General features: G+C 41.1%; 1 protein-coding gene across 4 annotated transcripts in view; it reads left to right on the top strand.

The window, feature by feature from the left end:
* Positions 1-16,387, top strand: part of STXBP5 (syntaxin binding protein 5) — a 546,297-nt gene that overhangs the window by 14,589 nt on the left and 515,321 nt on the right. For all 4 annotated transcript variants that reach the window (XM_040350878.1, XM_040350875.1, XM_040350876.1 and 1 more), the window contains exon 2: positions 15,085-15,182. In XM_040350878.1, coding sequence (XP_040206812.1) covers positions 15,085-15,182 — 98 coding nt within the window. The remainder of the gene's footprint in view (positions 1-15,084; positions 15,183-16,387) is intronic.

Raw genomic sequence — 16,387 nt, forward strand, 5'->3', positions numbered from 1 at the left:
GAACTTCCCCCTCCCCTCAGATCTACAGTGACTTCCCTGCCAAGTGCACTTGTTGTGCAAAGTGGATTTGCCTTTTTCGTAAATTAACCACTTAACCCCAGGACCATATTGCTGGTCAAAGACCAGATCACTTTTTGCGATTCGGCACTGCGTCGCTTTAACTGACAATTGTGCGACGTGGATCCCAAACAAAATTGGCGTCCTTTTTTCCCCACAAATAGAGCTTTCTTTTGGTGGTATTTGATCACCTTTCCGGTTTTTAGTTTTTGCGCTATAAACAAAAATAGAGCGAAAATTTTGAAAAAAAATTATATTTTTTGCTATAATAAATATCCCCCAAAAATATATAAAAAAAACTTTTTTGCTCAGTTTAGGCCGATCCGTAGTCTTCTACATATTTTTCGTAAAAAAAATTGCAATAAGCGTTTGGTTTGCGCAAAAGTTATAGCGTTTACAAAATAGGGGGTATTTTTATGGCATTTTTATTAATATTTTTTATTCTTTTACTAGTAATGGCGGTGATCAGCTTTTTTTTTTTTTTTTTTTTTTTTTTTGGTACTGCGACATTATGGCGAACACTTCGGACACTTTTGACACATTTTTTGGACCATTGGCATTTTTATAGCGATCAGTGCTATAAAAATGCATTGGATTACTATAAAAATGCCACTGGCAGTGAAGGGGTTAACACTAGGGGGCAGGGAAGGGGTTAAGTATGTCCCTGGGTGTGTTCTAACTGTAGGGGGGGGGTGGCCTCACTAGGGGAAATCACTGATCAGCATTTCTCTCCCTGACAGGACCGGGAGCTGTGTGTTTACACACACAGCTACCGGTCCTCGCTCTGTAACGAGCAATCGTGTGCGCCTGGTGGCGATCGTGCCTGCCGGGCACGCGCGCGCGCCCCTAGTGGCCTGCGAGAGAGCCGACGTTGTACTACGGGCTCTCGCGCAGGGGAGCCGACCTGCCGCCGTAAAACGACGGCGACTAGTCGGCAAGTAGTTAAGGAAATATTTATTCACTGCATTTTTCTCTATATTAAAAATTTGGTTTTGAAGCATAATGTCAGAAAAAAAATTTCTCCTTTTTTATGTGTTTAGGAGGAGGAGGGGTTTTCTCAGCTAAGCACACCCTCCTACCTGCATGCCTGAGCGAAGGCCAGATGGATTCCAGGAAGTAAATGCTACCGTGTTTCCCCGAAAATAAGACCGGGTCTTATATTAATTTTGGCTACAAAAATCACACTAGGGCTTATTTTCAGGGGATGTCTTATGTACAATAATCTACATTTATTCAAATACAGTCATGTCATCAGGACGATCTTAGAGTGGTTGTAACCCCAAAAAGAAAAAAAAATATCCTGATCCTTTAAAGCATGATAGCCAGAACAGTGACCCGCCGCAGCTCTTCTCCACTCTGAGCACTGCAGAGGAAGGGACCACTGACGTTGGAGAGGAGAAGATCTCCAGCCGGTCACGTGAGCGCCCAGCGGCACTGTAAGTAAGGTATTTTCCAAAACAAAGTTACAAAAAGGAGACAAACTGCACATTATATAATCTTTTTACAAAACGGATTACGTTTTTACGACGACTTTAACTAGGGTTTATTTTTGGGGTAGGGCTTATATTGCAGCCATCCCCAAAAATAACGCTAGGGCTTATTTTCGGGGTAGGGCTTATTTTCGGGGAAACAGGGTACATGAATTTGCCCTTACGCAAGATGGCCACAGCCAGAAATGCTAGAGTTTTTCAGAGTGATTTCTCAGTAAAATAAAGCATGGAGACATGGATAGATGGGAGGAGTTTGCTTTGAATTTAAAAATATTAAATAGTGTTTTTAGTTTGATGCAGTGAAGTTCCACTTTAAGTTTGTTTGAAAATAAAAAAAATTGGGCTGGGTTCACACGGAGCGGATGCACTGGCAGACTCTGCTTGCTCAGCGGGGGATCGCTCTGTTGATCCCCACTAAGCAGGCTGGTGGGTGTCCAGCGGACACATCTCTGCTGAATCCACCTGCCCATAGAAGTCAATGGGTGGCCTGCTCGGACCTGCCTGAAAAACAGACGGGCAGATGCAAATGGGCCGATCGTGTGAAAGGGGGCCCAATGGAGCTAGTTTGTCACACACATGGAATGTTGCTAACAAAACAGTTGTGACTAGTGTAGCTAAACTTTGATGCTTGGATGCTTTTAGACTTGCAGGACAGGCATGAAGTGTTGGCCTGAATATGCTTACTCATAACATCAGTGTAACTCTACGCCACAGCTTGCATTTTACACACCATTCCTAAAATGCCGACTGCTGTTCTCTGCTTAGCGCTGCAAAAAAATCTGATTGGAGCAGAGGCTAGTCACATGATTTTGACAGGCCATGTTATTGGACTGTTCTTACTACAATGGCAGCATATTTAACAGAGAAGATCGTTTGAATTTGCAGAGAATTGCAAGGCTTTGCTTGCCCACCTAATACCGCTTTTTGCCAACTTTCTGTAGACGTCAGACAGATGGACTGTACAGGGGAAGTTTGTATGTGACATGTTGCATCCGAAATAAACTCTTGGACCTACCTTATGTGGTAATGGTCATAAATGTCTATAAGGAGGGGGAAGCGTTCTAAAAGTGGGAAATTATTTATGTACAAATGTGGATAGGTTTTCTTACTCTTCCATAAAATAAGAACACTTTTTTTTTTCTCTGAAGGCACTTGAAACTGACAAAGTGGTATTCCACATTTTTAACTGTTTGATCTTTGTTTCAACAGAATATTTTAAATAAAACAAAAATGAACATGGACAAAAATATGGGACCCTAACCTAATCAGTTGCACAACGTTTTATGTCGCATACACACGGTCGGAATTTCCGATGGAAAAAGTCAGACAGAATTTTCTTTCATATTCCGACCGGGTATTTGCCCCATCAGACTTTTTTTGTCGGAAATTCCGACTGACTTGTTCTCAGAATTTTTTTTCCGTAGAAAAAAAAAAAAATCGGAAATTCCGTTTGTCTGTATGGAATTCCGACGGAGAAAAAAACACGCATGCTCAGAAGCATTGAACCTAATTTTTCTAGTTGTAGTGTTGTACGTCACCGCGTTTTTGATGGTCAGAATTTGGTGTGTCTGTGTGTATGCATGACAGCTTGAGCGGAATTCTGTCGGAAAAGCCTGTCGAGTTTATTCCGACAGAAAAACCGGCATAAGAGGCAGTAGTTGAAAGCAAGCCGTTTTTTACTTTTGCACCTGACAACAGGTATTTTGGCCTATTTTTGGGCAATCTGCTTCAGTTTGAACGGAGCCCTCTGCAGACTGCATAGATGTTTAATTGGATTCAGATCAGGGCTTATAGAAGGCCACTTCAGAATAGTCCAATGTTTTGTTCTTGGCCAGTCCTGGGTGTTTTGAGTGGTGGTCTTTGGTTTATTTTCTTGTCAGACACTGGGCAGCATGTCTTACTCCAGAATTCCTTGATGATCTTGAGATTTCATTGTGCCCTGCACAGATTAAAGGCACCATATGGCAAAGCAGCCCCAAAAAACATAACCAAGACACTTCCAGGTTTCCGTGTAGGTAAAGTGTTTTCCTTGAAAGATATTATCGTGTATATACTCGGGTATAAGCCGAGGGTGAGAATGCAGCAGCTACTGTAAGCGGAAAAGAGGGTCAACTGTGCCCGTTGTCGGTGTACCTGAAATTGAGAGGCTGCGGGCGTCCATTCCATGTTTAAAACTCGCGGTCTTCTCGCGGTCTTCCATGATAGGCGTTTCTCAGCTGACACATTTCCACCTATCACGGACTTTCTCTCATCCTCGTACTCAGTTTCCCAGAAGACTCTGTGTTCAGTGTTCTGCCAATCACGGACGTCCTCTTGTCCGAGGATTGAAAGGCGTCCGTGATTGGCAGAACACTGAACACGGTGTCTGCTGGGATGGGTGAGGATGAGAGAACGTTCGTGATAGGCAGAACTCTGTCTGCTGATAAACGCCCATCACGGAAGGGACAGGAGGAGACCGTGAGTTTTAAACGATGGACGCCCGCAACCTCTCAATTTTAGGTACACTGACTCGAGTATAAGCCGAGGGGGGCATTTTCAGCCCACAAGAAGGGCTGAAAATCTCGGCTTATACTCGAGTATATCTTTTTTTTTTTTTTTATCTTTTCCTGTCTGAACACAGCTCATGTGAGCTGCCAAAAAGCTTATTTTGTCGCATCTGTCCAGAGGAAATTCCTCCAGAAGCATTATGACTGGCAGTATGCATTTGAGCAAATCCATTTTAGCTTTGTGTTTCATCAGAGTAGTCCTCTTGGATGTTCTTCTATTTTAGCCCTGGTCTCACAAATCACTGGATGATTGGACATCGACTTTGCTTGACCTTGGAGTTAAGCTTGTATTTCTTTGAACATTTTCCTTTGGCTTTTTATCTATTTTTCACATTATTCTTCTGATCAACCTGGTGTGTGTGTGGGTGTCGGTGTGTGTGTGGTGCGTGGTGCGGGGGAGGAGCTACCAGTGACACGTCAGCGATCACTGTTCCCGATCACAGGTAATAGTGGATCCCTGACATGTCACTAGGCAGAACAGGGGAATGCCTTGTTTACAAAGGCATCCTCCTGTTCTGCCTTTGCCGACCGCAATCATGGGCCGCCCGGGAACATCAAGTTTCCGGGACCTGCAGGGGCACTCATGAGGCACGCAGCGGGCAAATTCAAAGAGACGTACAGGTACGTTCATTTGCCGGTCCGTGCCATTCTGCCGACGTATATCGGCGTGCGGCAGTCGGCAAGTGGTTAAGCACTAATACTTGTGTTGCATACCAGACGGGTCCATTGGTTTACAAGTTGGCTGCCACTGGAGATTTTCCACTATCCTAACCACAGATTAGGCCTTACTGTGGTGCTACATACTGGCCACTAGAAATTTTATTCCATCATTCTGGACACCTCTTGGAGAGTTAGGCTTCCCAGGGTACTTTTAATTAATTGTCTGCTGGGTATCATGGTCACCTTTTTGCAGATTAGGCCTTCGGTTTACTTTACGCATGTGATGGACTTTGCTGCCTCTGAAATGTTTTATTTTTTTGGAGATGTAATGCTTATTAGAGATGTTTGACAGGTGGTGAGGAGTTGCTAGGTCTGTACTGCACACATTTGTAGGGTGGGTCGTGAATGGGTCATATTCCGTGGTGGTGCCACTTTCTGAACATCACAGGTGGTGGTGTGCTTGCCGCAAGGTACCATGGCATGTGTTTGTGTTCTTTTAGCCTGCATTCACACATGATCGCAGGAGGAATTGCCATGATTTTGCCCTGCAATTTCTAATGGCTGCAAAGCACGGCACGCATTTGCGATGCCACTACTTCTAATAGCACCCCAATTTTGCTGCGATTTTGTTGTGGTTGTTGCGCAGTAAACCACACTGCAATTGCATTGCTTGTCACTCAAAAAGGAACCTGAGCTTATCTTGGGCCACAGCATTTTGATTTGCCATGCCACAATCGCGGAAAAACCACGGCACAATTGGGGTGCCATTAGAAGTGCTGGGTGTGCTATATATGCAGCTGAGGCTACTTGCAGCACTGCGTTCTGGGTGTGAGACGAGGCCTTTTGGTCTCACACCTGGAACAAAAATGGCATCAGTCTAGGGCAGGCCATACATGGTCGAATTTCGAAAGAATTTACTTTTGAAAATCAGAAAATTTGTGTGTTTTGTGATCTGACAACCAACTAAACCTTCAATTTCACCTCCTGTTCCTACAGAAAATATTTTTTGTGTCTGGAAATCTTCTTTTCTTTCAGGGAATTTTTATTTTCTTGCTCGTGCGCATTTTTTTCGATTTACATTTCTCATACGATTCTCCCATCATTTGATTAGAAAATCATACATTTTTCCAAAAATTTTCAACCTGTCCGATTTTTATTAAAATTCAATGGCCGCACGAAAATCGACTGTTGCTGCAGCCCACTAAATACAAACGAAAATTCTTAGATAAGATTTCGAAAGAAAATTCTTTCAAAATTCGACCCATATATGGCCTGCCTAAGCAGTGCTCAGCTGTTCATAGGCAATGAGATTGTGACATCAGCCTGCCTCTAACTTAGTGGGAGCTGTGTATTCATTGATAGAATGGCTGAGCACCACAACCCAGCGTTGTTTTGTTCCAGATGTGAGACAGGAAGGTCTTGTCTTGCTCCCAAACACAGTGCTGTATACTGTGTGACTTGGACACGTGTTTGTACAGGCCAAACCTAAAGCTGGAGATTTAGCTTTAGGAATGTTTTCTGGATGAGTGAGAAAACATCCCCATTGCTACCTTAGGACCAGGGTCAACTGGCTTTTGTTCACATCAGAACTGCTCCTCTACAGGACAGTTTAAAAATAAATGTAGCTTGAACCAGGTTGATTCAGCTTAGGATGTCAAATGCAGGTCAGAAAGGTTGCGTACAGGTCAAATGCATCTCTAAAAGCAGTTTGAGTAGAGCAGCATTTCAAAAGAAAGCTGAATGCATCTGAAAGAGCTTCATTTGCCCACCGGCCCTTGCTTCAGTCCCTTACCTTTTGCATGTGGGAGGTTAGACTAAAGCTGGCCATAGATTGGATTGGTTCAGCAGGGACCGTTAAAATTTCAATCCATATATGGGCAAGTTGATTGTAGATCTATTGATGGACTGGAAATTTTTTTTTTCCATTCAATCAGCTATAGACGGCGGTACTGATGAGTGTTCTGATGGCAGGAAAATCTCCTTGCTTTTAGAATACAATAACGATGTAAGAAGGATTTCTCCATCCAGTGTGTGGATGGGGGAAATGGGCTCCCACTTCCTCCTTTAAAAAAATAAAAAAAAAAATTAAAATCTGGTAGCAATCCATTTGGGTAAATTAAAAAATGGTGTTTTGACCAGCCTAAGACCTAAATGGGTGGAATTACTGTTTAAATGTATTTAAAACTAGACACTTGCTTGAATAACCTATTGTATAGCATTGTGGTGGTTGTCCATGCTTCGGTTTTACTAGAAAATAGTTACAGGCTGAAAGACACAAGGCCATACAGCTCAACCAATAGTGAGTGAGAAACTTGTATAGTGCAACACATGCAAACTGAATCGCCTCTGGGCGGTTAGTATCCTTTCCCTACTGTACTTTTGCCCTCAGAAAAGATGGGTCTTGAGTTTTTTTTTCTGAAGGCCAGGTGATTCACCTCCAACCGGATGCTGGTTGGTAGAGCGTTCCATAGTCTAGGTCCTTGGATTCCAAATCTTCGTTCTCCTTTGGACTTGTATCTGGCTTTGGGTATCTGGAGTAGATTTTGGTTGGTGGATCGCAGAACGCGATTGGGGTTGACATTTTTAAATTTTCGCATAGATATTGGGGGGCATTTCCTTGAACACACTTATGCATCAGACAGAGTGCCTTAAAAGTGATTCTGTCTTTTACTGGCAACCAATGAAGAGATCTCAGTGAAGGTGAGATTGATTCCCATGTTTTTTTTTCCCAGTCACGAGTCGAGCGGCCGTATTTTGAAGGACTTGCAGACGAGTGATTTGGTATTTTGGGACTCCGAGGTAGAGGGCATTTGCATAGTCGAGTCTGGAGTTGATAATTGTACCCACCACGACTGCTATGTCTTCTTTCGGGATAAAGGGAATGAGTCTACGTAGCAGGCGCAGCAGATGGTGGGATCCGCTGACTACTGACCCTATTTGTGCATCCATTGTCATGTGGGTGTCAAAAATGACTCCGAGACTTTTGACTTTGGTGCTAGGGGTGATGGTTTGTCCCAGAATGGGCGGTGGTGTCCATATTGGTTCGGGAAGTCTTTCAGTTGGTGTGACACAGGAGAAGTTCTGTTTTTGAGCCGTTGAGTTTAAGGTAGCTCTTAGTCATCCAATTTTCTATCAAAGTAAGGCATTTCTCTAGTCCGAGATAATGATCCTTTTTGTTGCAGATGCAAAAATATAGTTGCGTGTCATCCGCGTAGGAGTGGTAGAGTAACTTCTGGTTACTGATAATTTCAAAAAGAGGGCGGAGATAGATATTGAATAGTACGGGCGACCCCTGAGGGACTCCGCATTACACTGTGCTTTTTTTCAGAAGTGAAAGGACCCAGTTTCACTATTTGTGATCGGTTTTCCAAGAAGGAGGAGAACCAGGGTAAATCCGAGTCTGCGACTCTAGCTACTTCAGCTAGGCGAGACAGCAATAATTTGTGGTCTACTGTATCAAATGCTGCGCTTAGGTCCAACAGTATCAGAAGACAAGATTCTCCTTCGCCTGCTGCTTCGAGAGCGTCATCCCATATTTTGAGAAGTGCTGTTTCAGTTCCGTGGCCAGGGTGGAAACCTGATTGGAATGGATCGAGTAATTTATGGGTGTCTAAATGCTGTTGTAGCTGTTGTACAACTTTTCTCCATAACCTTGGAGAAGACATTTAGGCCTGTTACGGGTCGACGATTGTTTGGGTCTTTGGGGTAAATTTTTTTTTTTTTTGCGGGCAGTTTTTTCATCGAGTCAACTGCTAGGGAGCATACGACCGGTTTTCATGACCAATATAAAAATGGCACTTTTCTCGTCGTGAAAACCGGTTGTGTGTACAAGGCATAAGCCTTTTTCTGACACTTGTTGCTTACAAGTTAAAATATGTATTTTTTGCTAGAAAATTACTTGGAACCCCCAAACATTATATTTTTTTTAGCAGAGACCCCTATAGAATAAAATGGTCGTTGTTTAAATGTCTTATGTCGCACTGTATTTGCGCAAGCGACCTTTTTAAACACTACTATTTTTGGGGAAAAAATACTTTAATGGATAAAAAAACGAAACCGTAAAGTTAGCCCAATTTTTTTGTTTAATGTGAAAGATGATGCGCCACGAGATTTGTGATCTTTTTAGCAAAAACAATTGTGATTCTCATTTTAGCCAGAATCGTGCAGCTCAAATGTGGAAGTTTAAAAAAAAAATCTGCAGACGAAAAGAGTGCCCCCTTGTCCTCTGTAATGATCTGAATAACTCATCACCAGGTTCAGTACTGTATTTGGACAACATGTATTAAACGTTATACAATAACCACTTAAAATTTCCTCTTCTTGAGAGAATAACTTAATTTCAATTTAACCTTTGCTCATAGCTGAGCTCCTCCATGCCTCTCATTGGTTTGGTTGCTTCTCGCTGCACTTTCTTCAGCTTCCTGATATCCTTTTTATAAACTTGTACTCCAAAACGGAACTGCAAATTCCAGATGGCGTCTTGCTATTTGATTTGTACAGGGGCAAAATTAGGCCTCTCTGCAGTCTATAACTCTTAATACAGGAAAGTATTTTTCTCACTTTGGAAGAGTGGAGCTTGGTATTGCATGCTATAAGACCAACCAGAACCCCTAGATCTTCTCCACCATTTACTCCCCCACCTGTTTTTAAAACTTATGATGGATGCCAGTTTTTACACCCTACATGTATCGACAATAAGCACAGGTTCACACTGAACTCGCATGATTTCACTTCCGCATGCGAGTCCCGATTTCAGCGGCAAATTCAGACATCTGTGCGGATTTCTGCACAGATGTCAATGGAAATCGCACACAAAATCACAAAAAGTAATACAGAAACTACTTTTTGAAATCGATTAGGACAGTGCCATTGCCAGCAATTGCTGCCGATTTGAAATGCACCAATGTGTACCAAGGCTAAACCTCATTTGCCACATGGTTGCTCAGTCCTGTGAACCTTATTCCACTGCATAGCTTAATGTCACCTGCAAACACTGAAATTTGTACTTTTCATCCCAACCTCTACCATTTTATACATAGGTTACAAGTAAGGGTTCCAACACCGAGCTTTGGGATACACCACTAATAACCTTTTTAGACTTTTTTTTTTGCTAGTTTTTTAATCCTATGCCAACTGAATCTTCAAGCCTATAGACTTGATTGTATCTTTTTTTCCTTTTTTTTTTTTTTTTTATATGTTAGCCTTTTGTGAAAAACTATAAACGCTTTTGCAGAATCAAAGTGTATATACAGAAAAACCTTGGATTGCGAGGAACGCGGTTTACGAAAGTTTCACAATACAAGCAGTTTTCCAGGGGTCTCTGGCGCTCGCCCACCTCTGGCTATATGTGGAACTGCATACACTAGCAGTGACACTGGAACGACCTGAGCTTCCATTGATTCCTATGGGGAAACTCGCTTTGATATACGAGTGCTTTGGATTACAAGCATGCTTCTGGAACAAATTCTGCTTGTAATCTAAGGTACTACTACTACTATGTTCTCAGCCACTCGTCTAAGTTTAAGTTTTTGTTTACCTCCTAAAAAGAAATCAGATTTGTTTGATAACTTTGTCTTCTGTGAATCCATGCTACGTTTTTACTTAAAATATTTTCTAGCAAAACTTTGGTCTTTATGCCACAAGTATCTTTCTGAATATAGACTTTAACCAGTTAAGGACCAGCTGCTGCAGTTATACTGTGACAGGTTGGCCGTAGCTGTACTGTACGTCAGATGCTTTAAGAGCTCTAGGGGGTGCACACCACCGGAGGCGTGATGACTGAGCCGATTCACGTGCCCGGCGATTGCTCCTGAGAGAGACAGAACGGAGATCTGTCTATGTAAATAGACAGATCTCCGTTCTGTCAGGAGAGAGGAGACAGATCTGTTCATACCGATTATGAACAGCGATCGGTCTCCTCCTCCTCCAGGCAGTCCCATCCCCCCGACAGTTAGCTACACTCCCTAGGACACACATTTAACCCCTTGATCGCCCCTGGGGTTAACTCCTTGCCTACCAATTAAATGTATACAGTAATCGGAGACTATTCCTTTTTTAGCCCTGATCACTGTATAAATGTCAATGGTCCCAAAAAGTGTCCGCTCTGTCAGCCGCAATGTCGCAGTCCCGCAAAAAAAAGAAAAAATAATAAAAATGCCATAAATCTATCCCCTATATTGTAGACACTATCACTTTTTGCTCAAACCAATAAATATACTTTTTACTTAAATATGTAGGAGAAATTATATTTTTGGGGGATATTTATTATTGCAAAACCTACTTTTTTTTTTTTTTTTGTCTGCTTTTTTGTTTTTTATAGCACAAAAGAAATAAACTGAGGTGATCAAATGGCACCAACAGAAAGCTTTTTTTGTGAGGGCTGACATCAATTTTGTTTGGGTTCAGAGTCGCACGACCACGCGATTTTCAGTTAAAGCGACACAGTGCCGTATTGCAAAAAATGGCCTGGTCATTAAGGGGGCAAATCCTTCCAGTCTTTAAGCGGTTAAACAAACCGGTTTGTAGTTACTTGGGAAAGATTTCAATCCCTTTTTAAATACAGGTACCACGTTGTTCATACGCTAATCCAGTGGTACTATACCAGTCGTTGAGTCACCCAAAATTAGAAACCATGGCTTAGACATAACAGAGCTCCAACTCTTTCAGGACCTATGGGTATAAGCCATCTGATCCAGGTGCTTTATTCACCCTTATTTTTGTCTAAACGTTTGTGGCCCAGATCTCTTTTTAGCCATTGTGAATAATTTGTTTCAGTACTATGCCCTTTTTTTTCTCTTTTTAATGAAGTATTCAAATTTTATAGTATATAGATTTATCCTAATCTTAGGTTTATCCTAATCTTTTGCAACCTGTTTTTTTTTTTTGTGGCCCTGATTTTCTTTTTAACAACTCTTTTATAATCTTTGTAATGTAAAAACTGAAGGAGCACCATCAATTTTATTTTTTAATGCTCTTTTGGGGCATGAGCCACATAGGTTGAATTTTTATTCTTTCTTGTATAATCTTTTAGTTGTAAGGCTACAAATATACAATTATAGCAAAGTACAATGAAAAAAAGTTAAACTGTGACCGAGTATAAGATTACAGAATCAAATTTTAAGCTTCAGCAATGAGTTAGATGGCAGTAAGCCTAGCATGTCGTAGAAATTCTACGTTTTGGAGAAACAAGTCATATGGTTCAGAATCTACACTGATTATGATTTCTCTTTAAAAAATGCTCCTTATCCCTCAAATCTGGACTCGACAACATTAAAATCAGATTCAAGATTTTGTAGAAAGTGGACAGTAATCCATTAGCAATGGTTTCTTCAAACTCTGGCTAGATTCACAGCTGTACATTTTTAATGCGTCTTCCAAAGTGCAGGAAAACATGACAGTTGACTTTTGTTAAGATGGTTTCCTATGGGTTCTGTTCACACATTTGCAGTTTCCTGCAGGGCTTGTGGAAGAGGTGCAGGGACTTTTTCATGCAGGAAGGTGCATGTTCGGCTTCAAAGATTTCAATTGACCAATGTTTGGTAGGGTTTTGTGTTGCAGCCTGCAGTCTTTCTACAAAAACGCACAAAGCATAAATGTATCTGCTGATCTCATTCCCTTCAGGTGAATGGCAATAGTGTTGCAGCTGCTTTAATATATCCAGGCATCCGGAGGAAATGTTCCACACATCTCCATGAGTTCTAGTCTATGCAGTGTTAAAAATTTTGAGACGTCTAGTATCCCCATTAATCGCCCAAGTCCTAAAGAGGTGAGGATTCACCTGGGGGGAACCATAAGAAGGTTCTCAACTTGAGGAGGGGAGACATCAATGAAGACTGAACTTCCTTCTAATTAATGGTGTTCTATATTTAAGTATGAATAGTGAGCAAAGAGTTGTCCCAAAGACCTCTGTATAGATTGAAGGGGAACCAAGGGGCATGGGCCAGGTTACTCCCTACCATAGCGGTGTGTGTGTGTGTGTGTGTGTGTGTGTGTGTGTGTGTATGTATTTCCCCAGACCTTTTTGATTTTTCTTGATGTCTCCAACTGAGTGTTAAGGCACTTCCCTATAGTAAATCTTAAAATTGGAAAGGCTTAGACCACCTTCACATTTTAGCCCTCTTCGCAATGTAAGACAATGTATGCTTGGTGTTTTTCCACATTGCTTGAGCTGATTGTAGCTGTATTGGTGCACTTGCGACAATTGAGTACTCTCCTTTACTCTTCATTTATTTTTTTTATTTTTTTTAATATATACAATTTTTTAGGACACGCTTTTGGGGTATGTCCCCCTTCCTTAACCACTTAAGGACCCCTTCACGGCAATATACGTCGGAAGAATAGCAAGGCTGGGCACAATCACGTACCTGTACGTGTCTCTTTAAGGCGCAGCCGTGGGGTCGCAAGCGCGGCGGTGCGCTCGCGACCCGAAGCTCCGTGATCGGTCACTGGAGCTGAAGAACGGGGAGAGGTGTGTGTGTGTGTGTGTGTAAACACACCTTCCCCGTTATTCATTGTGGCAATGTCAGTGATTGTCTGTTCCCTGATATAGGGAAAGACCATTACTGACGTCACACGTCCAGCCCCGCCCCCTACAGTTAGAAACACATATGAGGTCACACTTAACCACTAGGGGGCGCTGAAGGGGGTTAACTCCTAAACTGCAATTGTCATTTTCACAGTAATCGGTGCATTTTTATAGCACTTTTCGCTGTGAAAATGACAATGATCCCAAAAATGTGTCAAAATTGTCCAATGTGTCCGCCATAATGTCGCAGTCACAAAAAGAAAGCTCTATTTGTGGGAAAAAAAGACGCAAATTTTGTTTGGGAACCGTGTCGCACGACTGCGCAATTTTCAGTTAAAGCGACGCAGTGCCGAATCGCAAAAAGGGGCAAGATCCTTAACCTGCATAATGGTCCGGGTCTTAAGTGGTTAAGGTCCCAGCAGTACTAATTTTACAAATTGTTTAGCGGAATGTTAAAAAGAAACCATCTGAGGGAAATTAATTTTTCTTAAGATTCTGCCAAGTCCACGTTCACACTGAGGGCGGGCTTGAAATCGTACAAGTACAGCTGAACTCCCACAATTTTAAACCAACGTTTCAGCCTGACTTTGAGGGCGATTTGACAGATATCTGAGTGGGTTCATGCACACATGTCTATTGAAGTCGCCAAAAGTCGTGCAGAAACGATATTTGGGAATCACTGCGGCGTCGCACAGATTCAGGCGGTGCCATTCCCAGCAATAGCACTGATTTGGCATGCGGCTTAACATGTCAAATCTCATTGCTAAATTGGCGCCATGTGAACATGGTCTTAAACTTTTGTGAATTGGTACTGCTGGGACCTTGATGAAGGGTACATACTCCGAAAGTTTGTCCTGGAAAACTATATGTTGGTGCAAATAAAGTATTTCGGACAGTACTTGATTGTCTGTTTTTTTTTTCACATGAAACTTGTGAAAATTCTGCTTTCAGTATGGAGAATTTTTGGAAGCACAAGAGATGACATCCACAAGATCATGCATGTAATGCATTTAGGCATGTAAAGAAAGGTTTTAAGGTGTTCGTTACATTGGCCAGAATAATAATTTATAAAAGAGTTGCAAGTGTGCAGGAATTGGAAAACTTGTAGCAAATATGTTGACATAATGTGCCGCTCATGCAGTCTTTGTCTATGTAAGTGATGCCATGTTTTGTCGCTAAGATTTGCTAACTAGTCTTCTAATCGCTGCGTCCATGCAACTTTTCTTTTTCATATTGCTGGTTGAATCACCCACTGATCTGTACTGAGGAGCTGCAAGATGGTTTGTTTTAATTGATGTTCTCATCTGCAATCGAACCGTCTTGTAGACTTGGCTCACAACATATAGACTATAAAGTCCTATGGGCTAATTAAGAAATGGATGAAAATAACCCATGTGCTATATTTTGTACAGAAATTACAATTTGGTAGCATAATTCACTCTGGCCATTGAAAAATGCTAAACGCACCTATCATTAAAGTTGATCTTCACCCAGTCAGTATTGATTATTTTTAATTTTAATGCTGCTAGCATTAGTAAATGGAAAGGAAAGTATATCATATCTAATTGTGTTGAAATATGCTTTTTTTTTGTGTGTGTGTGTGTGTGTGTGTGTGTGTGTGTGTGTGTGTGTATATATTTATATATTTATATATATATATATATTTATATATATATATATATATATATTTATATATATATATATATATATAATTATCTGACTTTTTTATTTTATTTTTTATATCAGTATATTGTTACCTATAACCTGCAGTCATATAACCCTTCTTTTTTTAATCTTATGTTTTTAGACGGTTCGCCATGGATTCCCCTTCGAGCCCTCCGCTATGGCATTTGATCCAGTGCAGAAGATTCTTGCGATTGGAACGAACCATGGAGCTTTAAGGCTGTATCCTTTTTTTTATTAACATCCAACAAGTCGCATGCCTGCTTGGAAAATCTTCAGAAATTGCTTTTTTGTAAGGAGACAGGTATTTCATGTGCGTATTTGTTTACAAATGGTCTGCTTTTCTTTGGTCGTGTAGCGTTTGTTTTCATTGGTTATTTGTGCCAAGTAGAACTGAGTGAAATAAGGAAGGTGTTCAGAAACCTATAAATGCCAATATGGTCCTCTATGCTTGGACTGCAGGCCCTTTTTTTTTTTTTTTTTTTTTTTTATATATTTTTTTTAAATCCTGTACGAAACCTTTCCTATGCTAGTCTTGTTGGGTCAGTAAAGGAGTTTTTTTCAAACACAACACACTCCATGCAGCATGTATCAATGCGAAAATCTTCAATGAAGTACTGTGTGTGTGTGTGTGTGTGTGTGTGTGATATTTATTTGGTTTGATTTTAATTGTATTGTAGTCCCTACTTTGACCCTTTAACCTTCAGTAGTTGGACTGTCTAGTGTTATAGTTGTCGATTTGTAAACCAATATTTCCTACTATCCGAATTGAGCCCAGGCCCTGTAAATGAGACCTACCTGAGCCCCGGATCAGTGGCATTGTCAACAGGTGTTCTAGTCGACCACTGCTTTCTATTTGAAAGCATATATCCACTTTTAAATAGGAAATGCAACGTTTGACATGAAAAGGCACATTTTAACCTCCTTATCTTGCAGTGTCATTGCACGTTTACTAGAGCATGCCCCATCCAAAAAAATTGTAGTGCAATACAGGTACTACTGTGTACTGTGTTGGCTTCAAGTAAGAACCCAGCATGCAGACCTGAGTCCTGTACTCAATTTTTAAACTTCTAACCCAAGATCAAAACCCTCAGTATGCCCTGCAGAAGAGCCTGGCCATCAATAAGTGACACATAAGGATTTTCTGGCTAATAAAGGGAACAGTAGGTGTCGTGATGGCTGCAGGATAAAGTAAATATATAGCTGAACTTTTTTTAGAACTTTTGGAGAGTATGGAAGATTTGGAACCCATGTTAAAGGGTCACTAAAGGAAAAAAAAATTTGCCTGAAATTACTGTTTACAGGGTATAGAGACATAAAAGTTAACTGATTCCTTTTAAAAACGATTAAAAATAGATAAAAATCAATCATATAATGTACCTGTAGTTTTCTAGTTTCGTTTTTGCATTTAGTTTCGTTTTAGCATG

The sequence above is a fragment of the Rana temporaria genome, chromosome 4 (assembly GCF_905171775.1).
Source record: "Rana temporaria chromosome 4, aRanTem1.1, whole genome shotgun sequence".
NCBI lineage: Eukaryota > Metazoa > Chordata > Amphibia > Anura > Ranidae > Rana > Rana temporaria.